Genomic DNA, 18,909 nt, shown 5'->3' on the forward strand with positions numbered 1-18,909 from the left:
TGGTCTAGAGGCATTCTCTCCTGACGTTTCGCCTGCATCTATGGCAAGCATCCTCAGAGGTAGTCTGAGGATGCTTGCCATAGATGCAGGCGAAACGTCAGGAGATGATGCCTCTAGACCATGGCCATATAGCCCGAAAAAACCTACAACAACCCATTATTAATGTTGTTGTTTATTCATTTAGTCACTTCCGACTCTTCTTGAACAACATTATTAGTACAAGAAACAAAACACTATAAAAACACATACAAGGAGACACACAGAATTAAAACATATGGTCAAATGCAGTGCTGGCTCTCCCTCTGGCCCAGGCATGAGCAAACTTCAGCCCTCCAGGTGTTTTGGACTTCAACTCCCATAATTCCTAACAAAGCTGAATTCTATATAATTACTACTACTATTATAATTATTATTTGATACACAAGATTAGTGCACAGCAAACAAGATCGCTATGCTGGCTTTTGTAGTCAATCACACGTCTGACACTTCCCAAGTGTGTAGGATTTGTGATGTATTGGTGAATGATGCGTGCAGATCCCAGTAGGGTGGCCTTTTGCAACTGGCTGATGGTAATTTTGTCAGCACCGATTGTTTTTAAGTGCAGGCCAAGGTCTTTAGGCACTGTACCCAGAGTGCCGATCAACACTGGGACCACCTATACTGGCTTGTGCAGGAATTGTGGGAGTTGGAAGTCCAAAACACCTGGAGGGCCGAAGTTTGGATGCCTGCTTGTATCACATTCTCCTCAGTGCATCCCCATCTTTTGCCACCTTTGGCCAGCAAGGCCCTGGAGGGAGGGAGGGAAGGCAGCCCCTCCCTGTCCAGCTGGGTGCAGATAAGGCTCTCCTTTGGTGCCTTGCCTTTGGGGAGATAGCAGGAAGGGAGGGGCCATGGAGGGAGGGAGCAGACCTCCCCCCTTTGGCTCTGTGCCCCTGCCCTGCTCCGGACCCAGAGTGAGATAAGAGGGGTGCGCCCCGGAGAGGAGGACTATAAAAGCAGCCGCCCCTTTGAGACCCAGCTTCGAGCCCTGCTGCCACCGATCCCGAAAGACAGTCATCCTTGAGAGGAGAAGCCAGAGAAGATGGTGCTGACTGCCGAAGACCGCAAAGTGCTGACCGCCACCTGGGGCAAGGTGTCCGGGCACCTGGACGAAATTGGCGGGGAAGCCCTCAACAGGTGAATGGATGGGGAGAAAGGGAAGCATGGGGGGGGGATTAAGAAGAGCCCAGGACCCCCACTTCTTCCAACCCTCTCTAAAGCCTCCCTCTTTCTTCCTTGCTTTCTTCCTTTCCTTTCTGGCTCCCTTCTGCCTTTGGTGCAGGATGTTCATGTGTTACCCATCAACCAAGACCTACTTTCCACACTTTGACCTGAGCCCGGGTTCCAAGGACATCCAAATGCATGGCCAGAAGGTGGCCAAAGCCCTGGACATGGCACTCCACCACCTGGACAATGTCCGCGGCACCCTGTCCGACCTCAGCGACCTCCACGCCTACAACCTGCGTGTGGATCCTGTCAACTTCAAGGCAAGACCCGCTGGGAGGGAAGGACCGGGGGGGGGGGGCGGGTTGAGGAAGGGGTTCCCTTCTCCCACTGACCCCTGCCTCCCCCTTTCTCTCTTTCTGTAGCTGCTGATCAAGTGCTTCCACGTGGTTCTGGCCACTCACCTGCGCGGAGAGTACACCTGCTTGGTCTATCGGGCTTGTGACAAGTTCTTCTTCCTGATGGCCGAGATCCTGGGCGAGAAGTACAGATGAGCAGCCCAAGGAGGACGAAGACACCCCCCCTCTCTTCTTCAGAGACTCCTCTTCTTCTTCAACTAGCATTTCCCCTCCCCAGCATCCGCAATAAAAACAAGGCCTTTGCTGCCACCTGCCTAAAGCTGTCTGAGCCTATCTTTTTTGAAGGAGAGTGGGGTCCTCTGTTTTGCGGGGGGACCCCCATTTCACACATGGATTTCTTCCAAAACCAGCATTCTTTGCTAGAGAAATGGAGGGTTGCTTTGCAGTGGTTCTCAACCTGTGGGTCCCTAGGTGCTTTGGCCTTCAACTCCCAGAAATCCCACTCAGTTTATCAGCTGTTAGGATTTCAGGGTGTTGAAGGCAGTGGTTCTCAACCTGTGGGTCCCCAAATGTTTTAACATCTGGGGACCCACAGGTTGAGAACCACTGCTTTAGGGGGCAATGGACAAGGAGCTGCAGGGCTTGGGGGGGGGAGAAAGGGGGGACAAGGGGGGGAGGCAGAAGAAGCCCCAACACTGAAGTCTTTTTGCCTTAAAAACCCAATAAATAAGGGGGCACAGGAGAGTCACAAGGCCAGGCAGCGAGTGAAAACAAAGGACTTTATTCCAACCATGCCATAGTATTCAATATAAACATAATGGGGAGGGTACCTTTTGGGAGAGCCCCTTTTTCCATGTTTCGTCAAGGGAATGGGGGGGGGGGCTCTCTATCGGGAATAGGCTGCCTCCACTTCCTCCTGGAGGACTTGGAAGAACTTCTCCCAAGAGATCCTCTTCTCTGGGGTGAAGCTTCTCCCCAAGAGGTCATCGAAGGTGCAGAGTATGGCCTGGAACAGGAACTGAGGGGAGGGAGAGAGGGAAAGAAGGGGACGTTTAGCGTCCGGGGAGGGGTCTGCCCCCACCCAGTCTCCCTCCCCCCTTCCGTCTCGCTATGGGGATACCTGGAACATCCCAGAAGGCACTTGGTGGATGTTCTTGTGGTTGTCCACCAGCCGTTGCAGCAAGACGCAGGCCTGTTGCCAGTTCTCCATGTTCTCAATCAACTGGCTGAAGGCCACCATGATCCTTCGGCCGTGGTTGGCTACCTGGGGATGTCCCGCCAGGTCCCCCTCTGTGGGGATCGTCTTGAAGTACTGTTTGCTGACGGGGTAGTCGGTGAAGAACCTGTGGCAGATGGGGCAGACGTTAAATGGGGGGGGGGGGGGGAGGCATCTTCCTAGTCAGTACCATTGGCAACGGAGAACCCTTCTTGCCTGATGATGACCAGCCGTCCATTCTCCTCCGGATTCTCATAGGCTGCAGTCCAGACCTCTCGGATGTTCCGCCGGTCCAAGTCGGTCATCTTCCCTGCCTTGGGGTCTGATGGAGGAGTCCTAGGGAGGGGACAAACTGCCCATCAGGCCTGTGGAGAAGGACCTGAGCAAAAGCAGGTGGCCCTGGCCATTGGGAGGCAGCATAGCCTCACCTAGAAGCAGTGCTGGGTTGAGGGCCCTGTGCTAGTCATGAGGCCCCTCACCTGGGCCCTGAAGGAAAGCAGCCAGGTAGGCCTACACTGCCTGCAACTCTATCCTGGTGCCTGGAATCGCTCCAAAACAAAACACCTTCACATTTATAACTGCACTACCTCAGTAACATCCATCTTCCTACCGCTGTGCAATTGTGTTCTAACCTATTGCATTTGCATATGGTTTGCTAATTGCACAACAGCAGAGAGGAAGATGCCCCAGAGCAGGCCTGGGCCAACTTGGGCCCTCCAGGTGTTTTGGACTTCAACTCCCACCATTCCTAACACCCTCAGTCCCCTTCCTTTTCCCCCTCAGCTGCTTAAGGCCATGGAACTCTGTTGACTCTGGGAAATTGACACTTCTGTTTATGTTACGTCTGATGAAACAGGTTGTTTAAATTTTATTCCAATTTGCTAAGTTATAATTTGTTTTTATATGCTGTGGAGTTTATTTTTTATTGTGAGTCTATTAGACTACAGGGAGCTCTGGCATGGGCTGGTCCGTAAGGTTATGAAGACTTGGAAAGGACTGAATGAATAAACAATAACAACAAATTTGTTGTTATGTTCAGGCATTGAATGTTTACCTTTTTGTAACTGGAATCCGCCCAGAGTCCCTTGGGGGTGATAGGACAGAATATATATAAAGTTGTTGTTGTTATTATTATTATCATTATTATGGTTGCAGGTTTGAATTCGGGGAGCAGCATGAGCTTCCTCTGTTAGCCTCAGCTTCTGCCAACCTAGCAGTTTGAAAACATTCAAATGTGAGTAGATCAATAGGTAGAGCTTCAGTAGGAAGGTAACAGCACTCCATGCAGTCATGCTGGCCACATGACCTTGGTGGCGTCTATGGACATCGCCAGCTCTTTGGCTTAGAAATGAGATGAGCACCACCCCCCAGAGTCGGACATGACTAGACTTAATGTCAGGGGAAACCTTTACCTTTACTTAGACTCATGTAGCACAGTCTTAACTGCATTGAACTGTATTATATGAGTCTACACCAGTGGTTCCCAGTCTTTTTTTGACTAGCTATTGTCAACTAAACTAAGGGAAAACTGATGGCTGCTGAACTTGCTGACTGAAAGGTTGGCAGTTTGAATCCGAGGAGCAGGGTGAGCTCCTGCTGTTAGCCCCAGCTTCTGCCAACCTAACAGTTTGGAAACATTCAAATGTGAGTAGATCAATAGGTACAGCTTCAGCAGGAAGGTAAAAGCACTCTGTGCAATAATGCTGGCCACATGACAGCGAAGGTGCCTATGGACAACGCTGGCTCTTCGGCTTAGAAATGGAGATGAGCACCACCCCACAGAGTTTGACAGAAATAGACTTAACGTTAGGGGAAACCTTTACCTTTATTATTATTGTTGTCATTGTTGTTATTAAGTAGCGGAGGGGGGAAAAGACGGGTCCTGAGGCAGTGAAGAATTGTGGGAATTGAAGTCCAAAACACCTAGAGGGTCCAAATCGGCCCATGCCTGCTCAGAGCGCTTTGGACTTCATCTCCCACCATTCCTCACTGCCAGTAAAATGTCTGGGATTATATATTGTGTGAATTTGCTTTATTGTTTTGTTTTGCTACTGTAATTATTTTATTTTATTTAAAAAATAATGACTGTAATTATTTTCTGATATGCGTTCTGTATTTTATTGTGTTGTATTTTTTGGGGGGGGGGGGCTTGGCCTCATGTTAGCCACCCCAAGTCCCCGTTTTGGACTTCATCTCCCACCATTCCTCACCGTCGGTAAGATGGCTGGGATTTTATATTGTGTGAATTTGCTTTATTGTTTTGTTTTGCTACTGTAATTATTTTATTTATTTTTTTAAAAATGACTCTAATTATTTTCTGATGTGCATCCTGTATTTTAGGTTCTTGTGGGTTTTTTCGGGCTATATGGCCATGTTCTAGAGGCATTTCTCCTGACGTTTCGCCTGCATCTATGGCAAGCATCCTCAGAGGTAGTGAGGTCTGTTGGAATTAGAACAATGGGTTTATATATCTGTGGAATGGCTGGGGTGGGGCAAGGAGCTCTTCTCTGCTGGAGCTAGGTGTGAATGTTTCAACTGACCACCTTCATTAGCATTTGAAGGCCTGGCTGAGCCTGGGAAAATCTTATGTTGAGAGGTGATAAGATGTGCCTGGTTGTTTCCTCTCTGCTGTTTTGCTGTTGTAATTTTAGAGATTTTTTAATACTGGTAGCCAGATTTTGTTCATTTTCATGGTGTCTTCCTTTCATGGTCTCTTCCATTCTGTATTTTATTGCGCTGTATTGTACTTTCTTGGGCTTGTCTTCATGTTAGCCGCTTTGAGTCCCCATTGGGGAGATGGTGGCTGGGTATAAATAAATATTACAATTATTATTATTATTATTGCAGTAATTATTTTCTGATGTGCATTCTGTATTTTATTGTGTTGTATTTTTTGGGGGGCTTGTCTTCATGTTAGCCGCCCTGAGTCACCATTGGGGAGATGGTGGCTGGGGATAAATAATGATTACAATTATTATTATTATTATTACTGTAATTATTTTCTGATGTGCATTCTGTATTTTATTGTGCTGTATTGTACTATTTTGGGGCTTGGCCTCATGTTAGCCGGGTGGCTGGGTATAAATAAAGATTACAATTATTATTATTATTATTACTGTAATTATTTTCTGATGTGCATTCTGTATTTTATTGTGCTGTATTGTACTATTTTGGGGCTTGGCCTCATGTTAGCCGGGTGGCTGGGTATAAATAAAGATTACAATTATTATTATTATTATTATTATTGTATTGTCGAAGGCTTTCATGGCTGGAATCACTCAGTTCTTGTGGGTTTTTTCGGGCTATATGGCCATGTTCTAGAGGCATTTCTCCTGACGTTTCGCCTGCATCTATGGCAAGCATCCTCAGAGGTGAGGTCTGCTGGAACTGGGGAAAAAAGGGGGGGTTATATATCTGTGGAATGACCAGGGTGAAACAAAGGGCTTTTGTAAGTTGGGCTAGGTGTGAATCTTTCAACTGACCACCTTGATTAGCATACAATGGGCTGACTGTGCCTGGAGCAAACTCTTCTTGAAAGGTGATTAGATGTCCCTGCCTGTTTTTCTCTCTGCTGTTTTTGCTGTTGCAATTTTAGAATTTTTTAATACTGGTAGCCAGATTTTGTTCATTTTCATGGTTTCTTCCTTTCTGTTGAAATTGTCCACATGTTTGTGGATTTCAATGGCTTCTCTGTGTATTATTTTTATTATTATTACTGTAATTATTTTCTGATGTGTGTTTTGTATTTTATTGTGCTGTATTGTACTATTTTGGGGCTTGGCCAAAGTGGTAGCACCCCGGCTGTGGAACGCCCTTCCCATGGACATTAGATCAGCCCCCTCGTTAATGGTGTTTCGAAGAAGACTGAAGACCTGGCTGTTTGAACAGGTATTTGGATAAACAGTGCTATGAATATAACGAATATAGGAAAACGGAATTACGGATGACGAGTTGGATCACGATTCTAGTTACGAGATGTTAACGTGTTGTCTATTGATGTGTAATTACTCAGTATATTACGGTGTTAATTGTTTTTAAATAGTGCATGTTGTATTGAATTCTTGCTCTTGTTGTTAACTGCGTTGAGTCGCCTACGGGCTGAGAAATTGCGGTATACAAATAAAGTAAATAAATAAATAAATAAATAAATAACGTTAGCCAGGTGGCTGGGTATAAATAAAGATTACAATTATTATTATTACTGTAATTATTTTCTGATGTGCATTCTGTATTTTATTGTGCTGTATTGTACTATTTTGGGGCTTGGCCTCATGTTAGCCGAGTGGCTGGGTATAAATAAAGATTACAATTATTATTATTATTATTATTATTATTACTGTAATTATTTTCTGATGTGCATTCTGTATTTTATTGTGCTGTATTGTACTATTTTGGGGCTTGGCCTCATGTTAGCCGAGTGGCTGGGTATAAATAAAGATTACAATTATTATTATTATTATTATTATTATTACTGTAATTATTTTCTGATGTGCATTCTGTATTTTATTGTGCTGTATTGTACTATTTTGGGGCTTGGCCTCATGTTAGCCGAGTGGCTGGGTATAAATAAAGATTACAATTATTATTATTATTATTATTATTATTACTGTAATTATTTTCTGATGTGCATTCTGTATTTTATTGTGCTGTATTGTACTATTTTGGGGCTTGGCCTCATGTTAGCCGGGTGGCTGGGTATAAATAAAGATTACAATTATTATTATTATTATTATTATTATTACTGTAATTATTTTCTGATGTGCATTCTGTATTTTATTGTGCTGTATTGTACTATTTTGGGGCTTGGCCTCATGTTAGCCGAGTGGCTGGGTATAAATAAAGATTACAATTATTATTATTATTATTATTATTATTACTGTAATTATTTTCTGATGTGCATTCTGTATTTTATTGTGCTGTATTGTACTATTTTGGGGCTTGGCCTCATGTTAGCCGAGTGGCTGGGTATAAATAAAGATTACAATTATTATTATTATTATTATTATTATTACTGTAATTATTTTCTGATGTGCATTCTGTATTTTATTGTGCTGTATTGTACTATTTTGGGGCTTGGCCTCATGTTAGCCGGGTGGCTAGGTATAAATAAAGATTACAATTATTATTATTATTATTATTATTATTACTGTAATTATTTTCTGATGTGCGTTCTGTATTTTATTGTGCTGTATTGTACTTTTTTGGGCTTGTCTTCATGTTAGCTGCCCCGAGTCCCCATTGGGGAGATGGTGGCTGGGTATAAATAAAGATTACAATTATTATTATTATTATTATTATTATTATTACTGTAATTATTTTCTGATGTGCATTCTGTATTTTATTGTATATTATTATTATTATTATTATTATTATTATTATTATTATTATTATTATTATTATTATTATTATTACTCCTGGGAGTGGAAGTCCAAAATACCCGGATGCCCGAAGTTGGCCTATGCCTGGTCCTGGCTGGCAGCTGGAGGCGCGGCTGTGCTGGCGAGGCCTGGCCACTAGAGGCGCTGTGCTGCGTGCCTGGCGCCTTTAAATGCCATGCCTTCGGGGGTGGCGCTGTGTGTGTCTGTGTCTGATATGTTTAGGGTGGGGGGCACTCACCGGGGCTTGGCCCCGCTCCCCGAACCCGCCATGGCCCTTTCCTCGCCGCGGCCAGAACCTTCTGGAATAGGGCATGTCCCGCAGGGTCTCTACTGGTGCCCAACAACAGCCCCGCGAGGCAGGACGGGGAGGGAGGGGGGAGGAGGAGGAGGGAGGCCCCCGCCCCGCCCTGCAAACCGCCAACTGCCCTTGGGGCAACCCCGTGACGTCACTGCCCGGCAGGGAGAGAGAGGAGGGGGGAGGCCAGAGGAGGAGGAAGCAGGGCAGGCATTGACAAGGTCTGCCGGCCGGCGGAGGACTCAGCATGGAGCCCCTCGCCCCCTCCCTCCCGCTCGTCTTCCTCCTCCTCCTCCTCTCCGCCACAGCGCCCGCTACCGAGGAGCAAGGGCAGAAGCGGAGCCGAGGCGGAAGCAACGGAGCCGAGGGTGAGGGTGAGGGCGGGGGGGCAGAGGGAGGCACCTCGCTGCCCTCTTGTTTGGCCGGTTCTGCCGGACCTTCCTTCCTTGACTTCCCCTCCAACAAGGCCACCTCACCTTCCTCACCTTCGGGCAGGTGCCAGGTCTAATTTTTGACCCGGGGGGGGGGGATCCCTGCGACTCCTACCTGCCTGCCTTCTTTCTTCCCTTCCCTTCTTCCCTTCCTTCCTTTCTCTTCCTTCCTCCACTTCTTTCCTTTCTTCCTTCTTCCCTTCCATTCTTCACCCTTCCTTTCTCTTCCTTCTTTCCTCTTCCTTCATTTCTCTTCCTTCATTTCTCTTCCTTCCCTTCCTTCTTTCCTTTCTTCCTTCTTCCCTTCCATTCTTCCCCTTCCTTTCTCTTCCTTCCTTCTTTTCCTTCATTTCTCTTCCTTCTTTCCTCTCTTCCTTCCTTCCCTTTCTTCCGCCCCCTTTATTTCTCTTCCGTCTTTCCTCTTCCTTCATTTCTCTTCCTTCTTCTCTTCCTTTCTTCCCCTTTCCTTTGTTTCTCTTCCTTCCCTTTCCTTCTTTCCTTTCTTCCTTCTTCCCTTCCTTTCTTCCTCTTTCCTCGTTTCTCTTCCTTCCCCTTCCTTCTTTCCTTAATTCCTTCTTCCCTTCCCTTCATTTCTTCCTTCTTTCTCCTTCCTTCCCTTTTCCTTCTCTTCTTTCCTTACTTTTTTCCTCTTCCTTCATTTTTCTTCTATCCTTCTTCCTTCACTTCCTTCTTTCCTTCACTTCCTTCCCTTTCCTTCATTTCTCTTCCTTCTTCCTTTCCTCTTCCTTCATTTCTCTTCCTTCCCTTCCTTCTTTCCTTTCTTCCTTTTTCCCTTCCTTTCTTCCTCTTTTCTTCCTTTCTCTTCCTTCCTCCTTCCTTCCCTTCCTACTTTCCTTTCTTCCTTCCCCTTCATTTCTCTTCATTCCCTTTCCTTCTTTCCTTCCTTCATTTCTCTTCCTTCCTTTTTCCTCTTCCTTTATTTCTCTTACTTATCTTCCCTTCTTTGCTTTCTTCCTTTTTCCCTTCCATTCTTCCCCTTCCTTTATTTCTCTTCCTTCTTTCCTCTTCCTTCATTTCTCTTTCTTCCCTTCCTTCTTTCCTTTTTCCTTCTTCGCTTCCTTTCTTCTCCTTTCCTTCATTTCTCTTCCTTCCCTTTCCTTCTTTCCTTCCTTCCCTTCCTTTCTTCCTTCCCTTTCATTTCTCTTTCTTCCCTTCCCATTATTTCTTCCTTCTTTCCCCTTCCTTTCTTCCCCTTTCCTTCTCTTCTTTCCCAACCTTTCCCCTCTTCCTTCATTTCTCATCTATCCTTCTTCCTTCACTTCCTTCTTTCCTTCCTTCCTTCCCTCTCCTTCATTTCTCTTCCTTCCTTCTTTCCTCTTCCTTCATTTCTCTTCCTTCCCTTCCTTCTTCCCTTTCTTCCTTCTTCCTTTCTTCCTCTTCCTTCCTCCTTCCTCCCCTTCCTACTTTCCTTTCTTCCTTCCCCTTCATTTCTCTTCCTTCCCTTTCCTTCTTTCCTTTCTTCCTTCCCTTCATTTCTCCTTCTTCCCCCTTCCCTTCTCTTCTTCCCTTACTTTTTTCCTCTTCCTTCATTTCTCTTCTATCCTTCTTCCTTCTTTCCCCTTCCTTCATTTCTCTTCCTTCCTAAGAATAATAGAATCTTAGAGGTGAAAGAGACCTCGTTGGCCATCCAGTCCAACCCCCTTCTGCCAAGAAGCAGGAAGGTTGCATTCAAAGCATCCCTGACAGATGGCCATGCAGCCTACACTACAGTCCAGGGCAGAGACTTCCACTGCTGAACAGCTTTGTCACAGTTCACCCTTTTGTTCAGGGGAAATCTCCTTCCTTTCCTGTAATTTGAAGCCAGTTCCATTGTGTCCTAGTCTCCATGGCAGCAGAAAATGAGCCTGCTCCTCCCTATGAATTTCCCTCACATATGTATACATGGTCCTCATTGTGTCTCCTCTCAGCCTTCTCTTTTGCTGGCTAAACATGCCCAGCTCTTTAAACTGCTACTCATAGGGCTTGTTTTCCAGACCCTTGCTCATTTTGGTCGCCCTTCTCTGGAAACATTCCAACTTAGAGTCATCATCTCCCTTCAACTGCAGTGCCCAGAATGGGACACAGTGGGATTCCAGGTGTGGTCTGAGCAAGGCAGAAGAGAGGGGGAGCATGACTTCCCTAGCCCCCCCCCCCCCCCGTGGTGGTGCAGTGGGTTAAATCACTGAGTGGCTGAATTTGCTGACTGAAAGGTCTGTGGTTCGAATCCGGGGAGTGGGGTGAGCTCCTACTGTTAGCCCCAGCTTCTGCCAACCTAGCAGTTTGAAAACATGCAAATGTGAGTAGATCAATAGGAACTTCTTCTGTGGGAAGGTAATAGCACTCCATGCAGTCATGCAAGCCACGTGACCTTGGAGGCATCTACGGACAATACAGGCTCTTCGCCTTAGAAATGAAGATCAGCACCACCACCAGAGTTGGACACGACTAGACTTTACTATGACTTCCCTGGATTGTCCTTCATTCCCCTTCCTTCTTTTATTTTCTTTCCTTCCTCTTTCTTCCCTTTCCTTCCTGCCTCTCAGGGCCTTGAGCTCAGCCTGGGAGTGGAGCCTCTTCGGCCTGCCCTCCAAGACCATAAGGAGAGCTCAAGGGGGACTTTGGAGCTAGGCCTGAGAAAGAGAAAGGGGAGGGTAGGAATAATAATAATAATAATAATAATAATGTTTATTTATACCCCATTTTTTTCTCTCCACTAGGCATTTCATTACTATTAAAATGTGGCCTTGGATGCTCATCTCATGCCATTGTTATAAAGCTGGATTATTATGATATGTATATACCTCTGGTGGTGCAGTAGGTTAAACCACTAAGCTGCTGAACGGTTGGAGATTTGAATCTGGGGAGCAGGGTGAGCTCCTACTGTTAGCCCCAGCTTCTGCCAACCTAGCAGTTCAAAAACATGTAAATGTGATTTATTTATTTATTTATCGTGTCAGGAGCAAACCAAACAGTTGTATTGCATTTTTTAACAAACAAACAGTTTGCAAGTTTGCAAGCTTGGTAGTTGATTAAATGTCCTTTGACCAGTAGCTGGCCACTTGGAGTGCCTCTGGTGGGAAAGTAATGGCGCTCCATGCAGCCATGCTGGCCACATCACCTTGGAGCCGGCTCTTTGGCTTAGAAATGGAGGTGAGCACCACACCCCAGGGTCGGATACGCCTGGACTTCATGTCAGGGGAAAACCTTTACCTTTACTTTATGCCACACTTTTTCTCTCTCTGCAGAAGACATTAAAACATTTGATGTTAAAAGCATTTCGATACAATGTTAAACTGACCAATATACAAACATTGAAACAGAATTAAATGTCAATTGTATCTTTAACAATTCAGTTAAAATGCACAAAAAGATGAAGGGCCCAGTGGACTGGGACCAGCCCTGCAGCGCCATGACGCCTTCCTCCCCTTTCCTCCTTCTCTGCTTTCTCTTCCTCTTCTGCTGCAGACCAGGGCCTGGTCTCAGAGTACTTCGCCCAGGCTTCCCAGTCGCTCATGCCTTACAGCTGGTACGGCAACGCCAAGCTCTTCCGCTTCCATGTCCCGGAGGACGCCCTGCTGTTACGGTGGTTGCTGCAGGTCTCCCGCGGGAAGGGCCACCCGTGCAGCGATTTGGAGGTCTCTATGTACGTAGAACACACCCCCCTCCCCTATGCATCCTTTTTGTGGGTCCTGCGCCACCAGGGGAGGGTCCTTGGCCCTCCCAGCAGCGGCCGCCATAGTCCTTGACCTCACTTGCCCGCTCTCCCCTTGCAGCTACGTCCGCTTTGGAGCCCCACCAGTCATCAACCCGCTGGATACCCAGTTCCCCGCCAATGTGAGCGTGCGTCTGGCCCACCGTCTGAGCCTGAGCCTCTCTGCTTCCCGGCAGAACAGCACCTTCCTCAACCTCACCAATCCTGCCGCAGGCTACTGGTTCCTCGCTGCCCACCTGCCGGAGCCCACCGGGAAGATTCATGTGCAGGTGAGAGCTGGGGATCTTGTTCCTCAACCCAGATCTTGTGTTTGGACCCCTGAGGTGGCTCTAACTCTCCCTCCCCGACCCCTCTCCTTCGCAGGGTGTCTCCACTCCGTGCTCCTACATCTTCCAGCCTGACATGTTTGTGCTGCGTAAGGTGGACATGCCCGTCCTGCAGCCCAATGTCTCTCTGCGCCGAACCATTTGGGCAAACCGACCTCTCCATGCCAAGTAAGTCAGAGGAAAGGCCCAAAAGTACTGTGTGGGTTTCAAGGAGTGGGGGTAGGAGCAGTATCAGATTTAAGACCCTGTGCTAATAAAGTTATGAAGCCTCTCTCTTGGGCCCTGAAGGAGGCCAGCCAGTGTGCCTTTTGTGGCACGCTCCCATCAATTCTATCATTATGTCTGGAATCGCTCCAAAACAGAATGCCTTCAGATTTAGAATTGCACCACAGAAGCAATATCCATCATAAAAAGGAATCAGGCAGGAAGATGCCCCCCTCCCCCCATCCGGCCAATGGGACCATGTGCTTAAGCATCCCTCAGCACAAGGGTCAGTCCGGCACTACCTGGGAGCCTGGTGCCTGTCTTCAGCTGTCCCCTTGTGCTCTTTCCCAGGGTCTTTGTCCCTGCATACAGTGCCACACTGCACTTGAAGCTAGGGGCCTGCACTGTAACCGGTTCCTCTGCCCCTTGTGCCGTACGGGTGGTGCTGGGCTCGGTAGTGCTGTCTGGGTCCATCAGCTGGAAGGAGTTTAACTGCACGGGGGCCTGCACCCTCCTCCTCGCCTCGCCCCCCTGGGAGAAGTGGCTGCGTGTCAAGGTGGACAGCCTCATTGGCCCCGGGGCCAACATCTCTCTTGAGGTGACTGCCTCCTTCACAGGTGAGTGGGAGGGGGCTGGCCAAAGGAGCGGAGTCTTGCTCTTGCCGGCCCTCCTTCTGGGCATGTGCTAACCCCTGGGGTCGTGGTCACCCTTCCCTTGCAGCCTGCCAGCCAGGGGGGACCAGCTCCTTCCTGAGCTTCTTCCAGAGCCTGAACCGGAGCCAGGAGGTCTCTCAGCCCGGAGGCAGCCCCAGCAATGCCACATTGCCGGCCAATACAGGGGTCCTCGACCCACTTGGCTCCTGCCTGCGGGACCACGCTGTCATCCGGGAGGACCTGGATGTAGTCTCGGTGCGCTTCCGGGTCCTGGGAGATGGCAACATTCCCGTCCAGGCCCAGCTGCCCAGCCTTCTCCTCCTGAATCTCGATTCTGCTGCAGACAGTGGGGGGACCCTGGTGCTGAACCTGCTGCTGAACAAGGTGAGCAGGGACCCTGATCTGACATGTCCTGTGAGGGCCACTCTGCCTGAGTGCGTATTTGGGAGGGGGGGGGGCATTCCAAGCCTGGCTGCTTTTTTTCCTTGCAGACTTCCCTGGGCATCAGGAACGCCACTGTCCGGGCCTGCCTGAGTGCTGCCTCCCCGGTCCTGTCGCCAAACACAACAGAAGACTGTGTGACAGGTGAGTGAGGGGCAGATCTGCACCCTTCTGCCTGGGTCCCTATGCGCTGGACCATCCCTGGGGGGGGGGGGGGGCTAGGAGGGAGGCATCAAGAGGCCCATGGCTGCCTGTCTATCTCTCTCTCCCCACAGCATTCTTCCAAGGCTATGGGCTGAAGGTCAGTGCCTCCTCTCTAGAGGCCTCCCTCGCAGTTCCTTACCCAGAGTCTGACAACTGGTTCATTTCCCTCCAGCTCATCTGCCCTGAATCGCCAGGGTGAGTCTTGACCTCTACTGGCAGATACCCCAAACCTTGGGTTCAGCCTCTGCCATAGGGCATTGTCTTTGCCTTCCTGAGGAAGGGGTCCTCCTGCTCTTCATCCCAGTCTGTCCCTGTCCTCTTGCTCTTCATCCCTGCCAAGGCCAGGCCACCAATAAGCTCTCCCTCACTCCCCTTCATACCCTCTCATTGCAGGGAATGCCTCCAGGCCAAGGCCCAGCTTGCTGTCCTCGCCTACCTCAGTCCCTGCTTCGATGACTGTGGGATGTATGGTGATTGCAGCCTCTTGAGGCGCCATAGCTACCTCTATGCCGGCTGCAATTGCAAAGCTGGTGAGCACCCTTCCTGCCCCTTTGACTCCACTGCCTTGACCTAGGTGGCTGTCGCATTGGCACTCCTGACTGACATTGTCCCTCCTCCTCTCCCTCCCCCCCCCCCCTTCGTATTGGCAGGTTGGGGCGGCTGGGGCTGCACCGATGCCACCAAAGCCCTGAGCCTTGGGGCCCAGACGCTGGCCATCCTCCTGCTGACGCTCAGCAACCTCTTCTTCTTGCCAGCCATTGTGGTGGCCGTGCGTCGCTACTACTTGGTGGAAGCCTCTGTCTACACCTTCACCATGTTCTTCTCCACAGTAAGTCCTGGCTTCCGCCTTTGGGTGGGAGAAGGGCTTTGGGTGGGAGCAGGCTGGGTGGGGAGCCTGCTGGCTTGGGTCCCAGTATGTGGCTTTGCCTTCTGACCATTCCTTTTTCTTCTCACTTCCGCGGGGGCAGTTCTACCATGCCTGTGACCAACCTGGCGTCGTGGTCTTCTGCATCATGGATTACGACACACTGCAGTACTGTGACTTCCTGGGCTCTGTCGTCTCTTTATGGGTGACCATTCTCTGCATGGCCCGGATCAAAACGACACTGAAATATGTACGTCTGCAGGGATGGCATCAAGGCGGTGGGTGGGGGGCACGTGCTGTAATCAGGATCTTGGAACAGGTGCAGAAGGGCTGGCCTCTCCTCATTTTTGGCTGAGTCTTCAGCCTTTGTGTGGGAATGACTCCTTGTGTTGCCTTGCCATTTCAGGTCCTCTGTGTGCTGGGGACCCTCTTTATTGCCATGTCTCTGAACCTGGACCGCAGAGGGGTCTGGAACATGATGGGGCCCAGCCTTGTTGCCCTTACCATCATGACAAGTGCATGGGTAAGTGATCTCGGCTCTATGCTAGACCTGCTCTATGCTAGACCGGCTCTATGCTAGACCTATGCTAGACCTGCTTCCTGACTAGCAGCCAGTTCTTGTTTCCTTGAAGTGCTCCCTTTGGCCAGACAAAACTGCAAGAAGAGGTCTGCTGAGTACCGGGAGCAGGGGGTGCAGGGAGAACCTCTGGCACTGGCTTATCTGCTCACGGCTCCATGGCCCCCACTACCATCTCCTCTTCTTCCTGTGACAGGTCTTTCGCTGTGTGAACCGGCGCCACTGCTACCCGCCCTCCTGGAGGCGGTGGGCCTTCTTCCTCATTCCTGGGGTCAGCCTGGCCATTGTGGGTGGGTCAGTGTATGCCCTGACAGAGACCACGGAGAACTACTACTACACACACAGTCTGTGGCACATGTTGGTGGCCACCAGCCTGGTCTTCCTTCTTCCGCCAGGAGAGAAGCAGCAAGAGTCCTGGTCCTGGTACCGCAAGCTGTTCTGCCGCTACCAGATCTGCCAGAACGACCAGGACGAGATGTACACTGCGACGTGACACTCCCAGCTTTCTTGTTAGGAGCTCCCAGCCTCCTCTCTGTGGCTCAACTTCCCTTTATCCAGGCAGAAGGGCCACCACAGGACCTTTGTCCAGGAGCTTCTCCTGAGATGACAAGAGACTCAGCTCTGGGCTGGTCAACCAGGCCCCGAGCTTGATCGCTTTTTCTTGGGAGCCCTTAAAACACAAGGAAGCACCAGCCTGCCCTTGGGCTCCTCTTCCTCCCAGATGGCCAGCACCTGGGCTCTCAGAGCTTTTAGCCCTTGATGCTATTCTCTTTGGGAAAGTGGCCAAGGCCCCTGAAGAGCTGCCTGGGAGGGACTGGCTCCTGAAGCCCTGCCTTAAGCCTTGCTTGGGGCCTCTGACCTTGAATGAGAAAAGAAACCTCAGGAAGAGCCTCAGCTGCTGAAGCTCACACAGCTCAATTCGTCACTTTCTCTTTGAGTTCGTTGTGTTGATTTGTTTCTTTTTAAAAAGCCACGGAAATGCCCTTGATCTTTATTTTTTTAATGTGTGCTTTTATTTAATTAAAACTGCTGCTTGCACTTGTTGTGCCTCTTTGAGGTTTTTAAAAGTGGGTTTCCAGTTAAAGGCAATTAAAATGTTTCCCCATTTTGACTCACGGCAGTTATACCAGGTATGGGCTAACTTCAGCCCGCCCTCCAGCGGCTGAGGGGGAAAAGGAAGGGCCTGAGCCTGTAGGAATGGTGGAAGTTGAAGTCCAAAATACCAGGAGGGTCGAAGTTTGCCCATACCTGGTGTGTATGTATGCATGTATGTATGTATATATCTATATACATCGATATAAATATATACACACACACAGAATGTATGTGTATTGTACCTATTTATTGTCTAGATCACCAGACTGGGCCACAGCAAAGCGTGGCAGGGAACGACTAGTATCTGTATAGTATCTATATATACTCATATTTTGTCTGGTATTGTCCTTTAGCGATACCCTTCCACGTTCCTCAGATGATGTACTAAAAGAAGAACATAAAATGTCAGGTGTCTATGTTTGATTCCTCTCCTTGTTGTGGCCTGCAGTTCCTGCAATTAGGGAAGAAGGGAAGGAAGGGCCCAGTGGCAGGGGTGCCATGATGTTTAGGGGAAAAGGAAAGGGCCTGAGGCTGTTAGGAATGGTAGGAATTGAAGTCCAAAACACCTGGAGGGTGAGCCAAAATTGGCTCATGCCTGGGTTGTACTCTCTCAGCCTCAGGGAGGGAAGCCATTTCTGGGAGATCCCTGTTGCCATGGAGAAACCACTATAGTTAGGCTCGGCTGTTGGAAATTGGCCACTAACGGGGCTGAGGGAAGAAAAGAAAGTGCCTGAGGCTGTTAGGAATTGTAAGAGTTGAAGTCCAAAACACCTGGAGGGCAGGCCGAAGTTGGCCCATGCCTGGGTTATATTCTCTCATCCTCAGGGAGGGAAGCCATTTCTGGGGAATCCCTGTTGCCATAAAGAAACAACTCTAGCTAGGCTTGACTGCTGGAAATAGGCCGCTTTTTCCCTCCATAAAAGAGACTCATTTTTATATACAGCTTAGTACAGGCATGGGCAAACTTTGGCCCTCCAGGTGCTTTGGACTTAAGCAGCTGAGGGGGGAAAGGAAAGGGCCTGAGGCTGTTAGAAATGGCGAGAGTTGAAGTCCAAAACACCTGGAGGGCGACCTAAAGTTGGCTCGTTGTTGTTCATTCGTTCAGTCGTTTCCGACTCTTTGAGACTTCATGGACCAGTCCACGCCTGAGCTCCCTGTCGGTCGTCACCATCCCCAGCTCCTTCAAGGTCAAGCCTGTCACTTCAAGGATGCCATCCATACATCATGCCCTTGGTCGGCCCCTCTTCCTTTTTCCTTCCATTTCCCCCAGCATCATACTCTTCTCTAAGCTTTCCTTTCTTCTCATGATGTGGCCAAAGTACTTCATCTTGGCCTCTATTATCCTTCCCTCCAGTGAGCAGTCGGGCTTTATTTCCTGGAGGATGGACTGGTTGGATCTTCTCGCGGTCCAAGGCACTCTCAGCACTTTCCTCCAACACCACAGTTCAAAAGCATCGATCTTCCTTCGCTCAGCCTTCCCTAGGTGGCTCATACCTGGGGTATATTCCCTCATCCTCAGGGAGGAAAGCCATTTCTGGGGGATCCCTGTTGCCATGGAGAAACCACTCTAGCAAGGCTCGGCTGTCAGAAATAGGCCGCTTAAGTGACTGAGGGAAGAAAAGAAAGGGCCTGAGGCTATTAGGAATGCCGGGAGTCCAAAACACCTGGAGGGCAGGCCGAAGTTTTTTTATTTTTCTTTATTGTATTGTTAGCAACTATTTGTAATACATTTATCTTTACTTTACATTGCTTTGGTTTCAATACATTTTTCCTTTCCAGAGGGGACAGGCCAAAGTTGGCCCATGCCTGGGTTATATGCTCTCATCCTCAGGGAGGGAAGCAATTTCTGGGGACTCCCTGTTGCCATGAAGAAACAACTCTAGCTAGGCTTGACTGCCGGAAATGGGCTGCTTAAGTGGCTGAGGCTGTTAGGAATTGTAGGAGTTGGAA

At 48.8% G+C, this 18,909-nt stretch overlaps 3 protein-coding genes across 3 annotated transcripts; 2 read left to right on the forward strand and 1 right to left on the reverse strand.

Moving 5' to 3' along the window:
• Positions 1-1,006: 1,006 nt before the first annotated feature.
• LOC132782046 (hemoglobin subunit alpha-D-like) lies at positions 1,007-1,881 on the forward strand. Its single transcript, XM_060786692.2, has 3 exons — positions 1,007-1,176; positions 1,322-1,526; positions 1,629-1,881. Exons 1-3 carry the CDS (start codon positions 1,082-1,084, stop codon positions 1,755-1,757), a joined length of 429 nt encoding a protein of 142 aa, XP_060642675.1. The 5' UTR covers positions 1,007-1,081; the 3' UTR covers positions 1,758-1,881.
• A 447-nt stretch (positions 1,882-2,328) lies between these two features.
• Positions 2,329-8,426, reverse strand: LOC132781556 (hemoglobin subunit alpha-D-like). Its single transcript, XM_060785814.2, has 4 exons — positions 8,395-8,426; positions 2,995-3,114; positions 2,683-2,905; positions 2,329-2,580 (listed from the first exon to the last, which is right to left on the reverse strand). Exons 1-4 carry the CDS (start codon positions 8,424-8,426, stop codon positions 2,449-2,451), a joined length of 507 nt encoding a protein of 168 aa, XP_060641797.2. The 3' UTR covers positions 2,329-2,448.
• A 155-nt stretch (positions 8,427-8,581) lies between these two features.
• Positions 8,582-16,902, forward strand: LOC137094790 (post-GPI attachment to proteins factor 6-like). Its single transcript, XM_067460534.1, has 13 exons — positions 8,582-8,819; positions 12,348-12,525; positions 12,656-12,863; positions 12,958-13,088; positions 13,476-13,741; positions 13,845-14,161; positions 14,269-14,362; positions 14,494-14,617; positions 14,816-14,952; positions 15,073-15,251; positions 15,391-15,537; positions 15,694-15,810; positions 16,061-16,902. Exons 1-13 carry the CDS (start codon positions 8,699-8,701, stop codon positions 16,355-16,357), a joined length of 2,316 nt encoding a protein of 771 aa, XP_067316635.1. The 5' UTR covers positions 8,582-8,698; the 3' UTR covers positions 16,358-16,902.
• Positions 16,903-18,909: the final 2,007 nt, after the last annotated feature.

Source organism: Anolis sagrei, chromosome X, assembly GCF_037176765.1.
Source record: "Anolis sagrei isolate rAnoSag1 chromosome X, rAnoSag1.mat, whole genome shotgun sequence".
NCBI classification, from domain to species: domain Eukaryota; kingdom Metazoa; phylum Chordata; class Lepidosauria; order Squamata; family Dactyloidae; genus Anolis; species Anolis sagrei.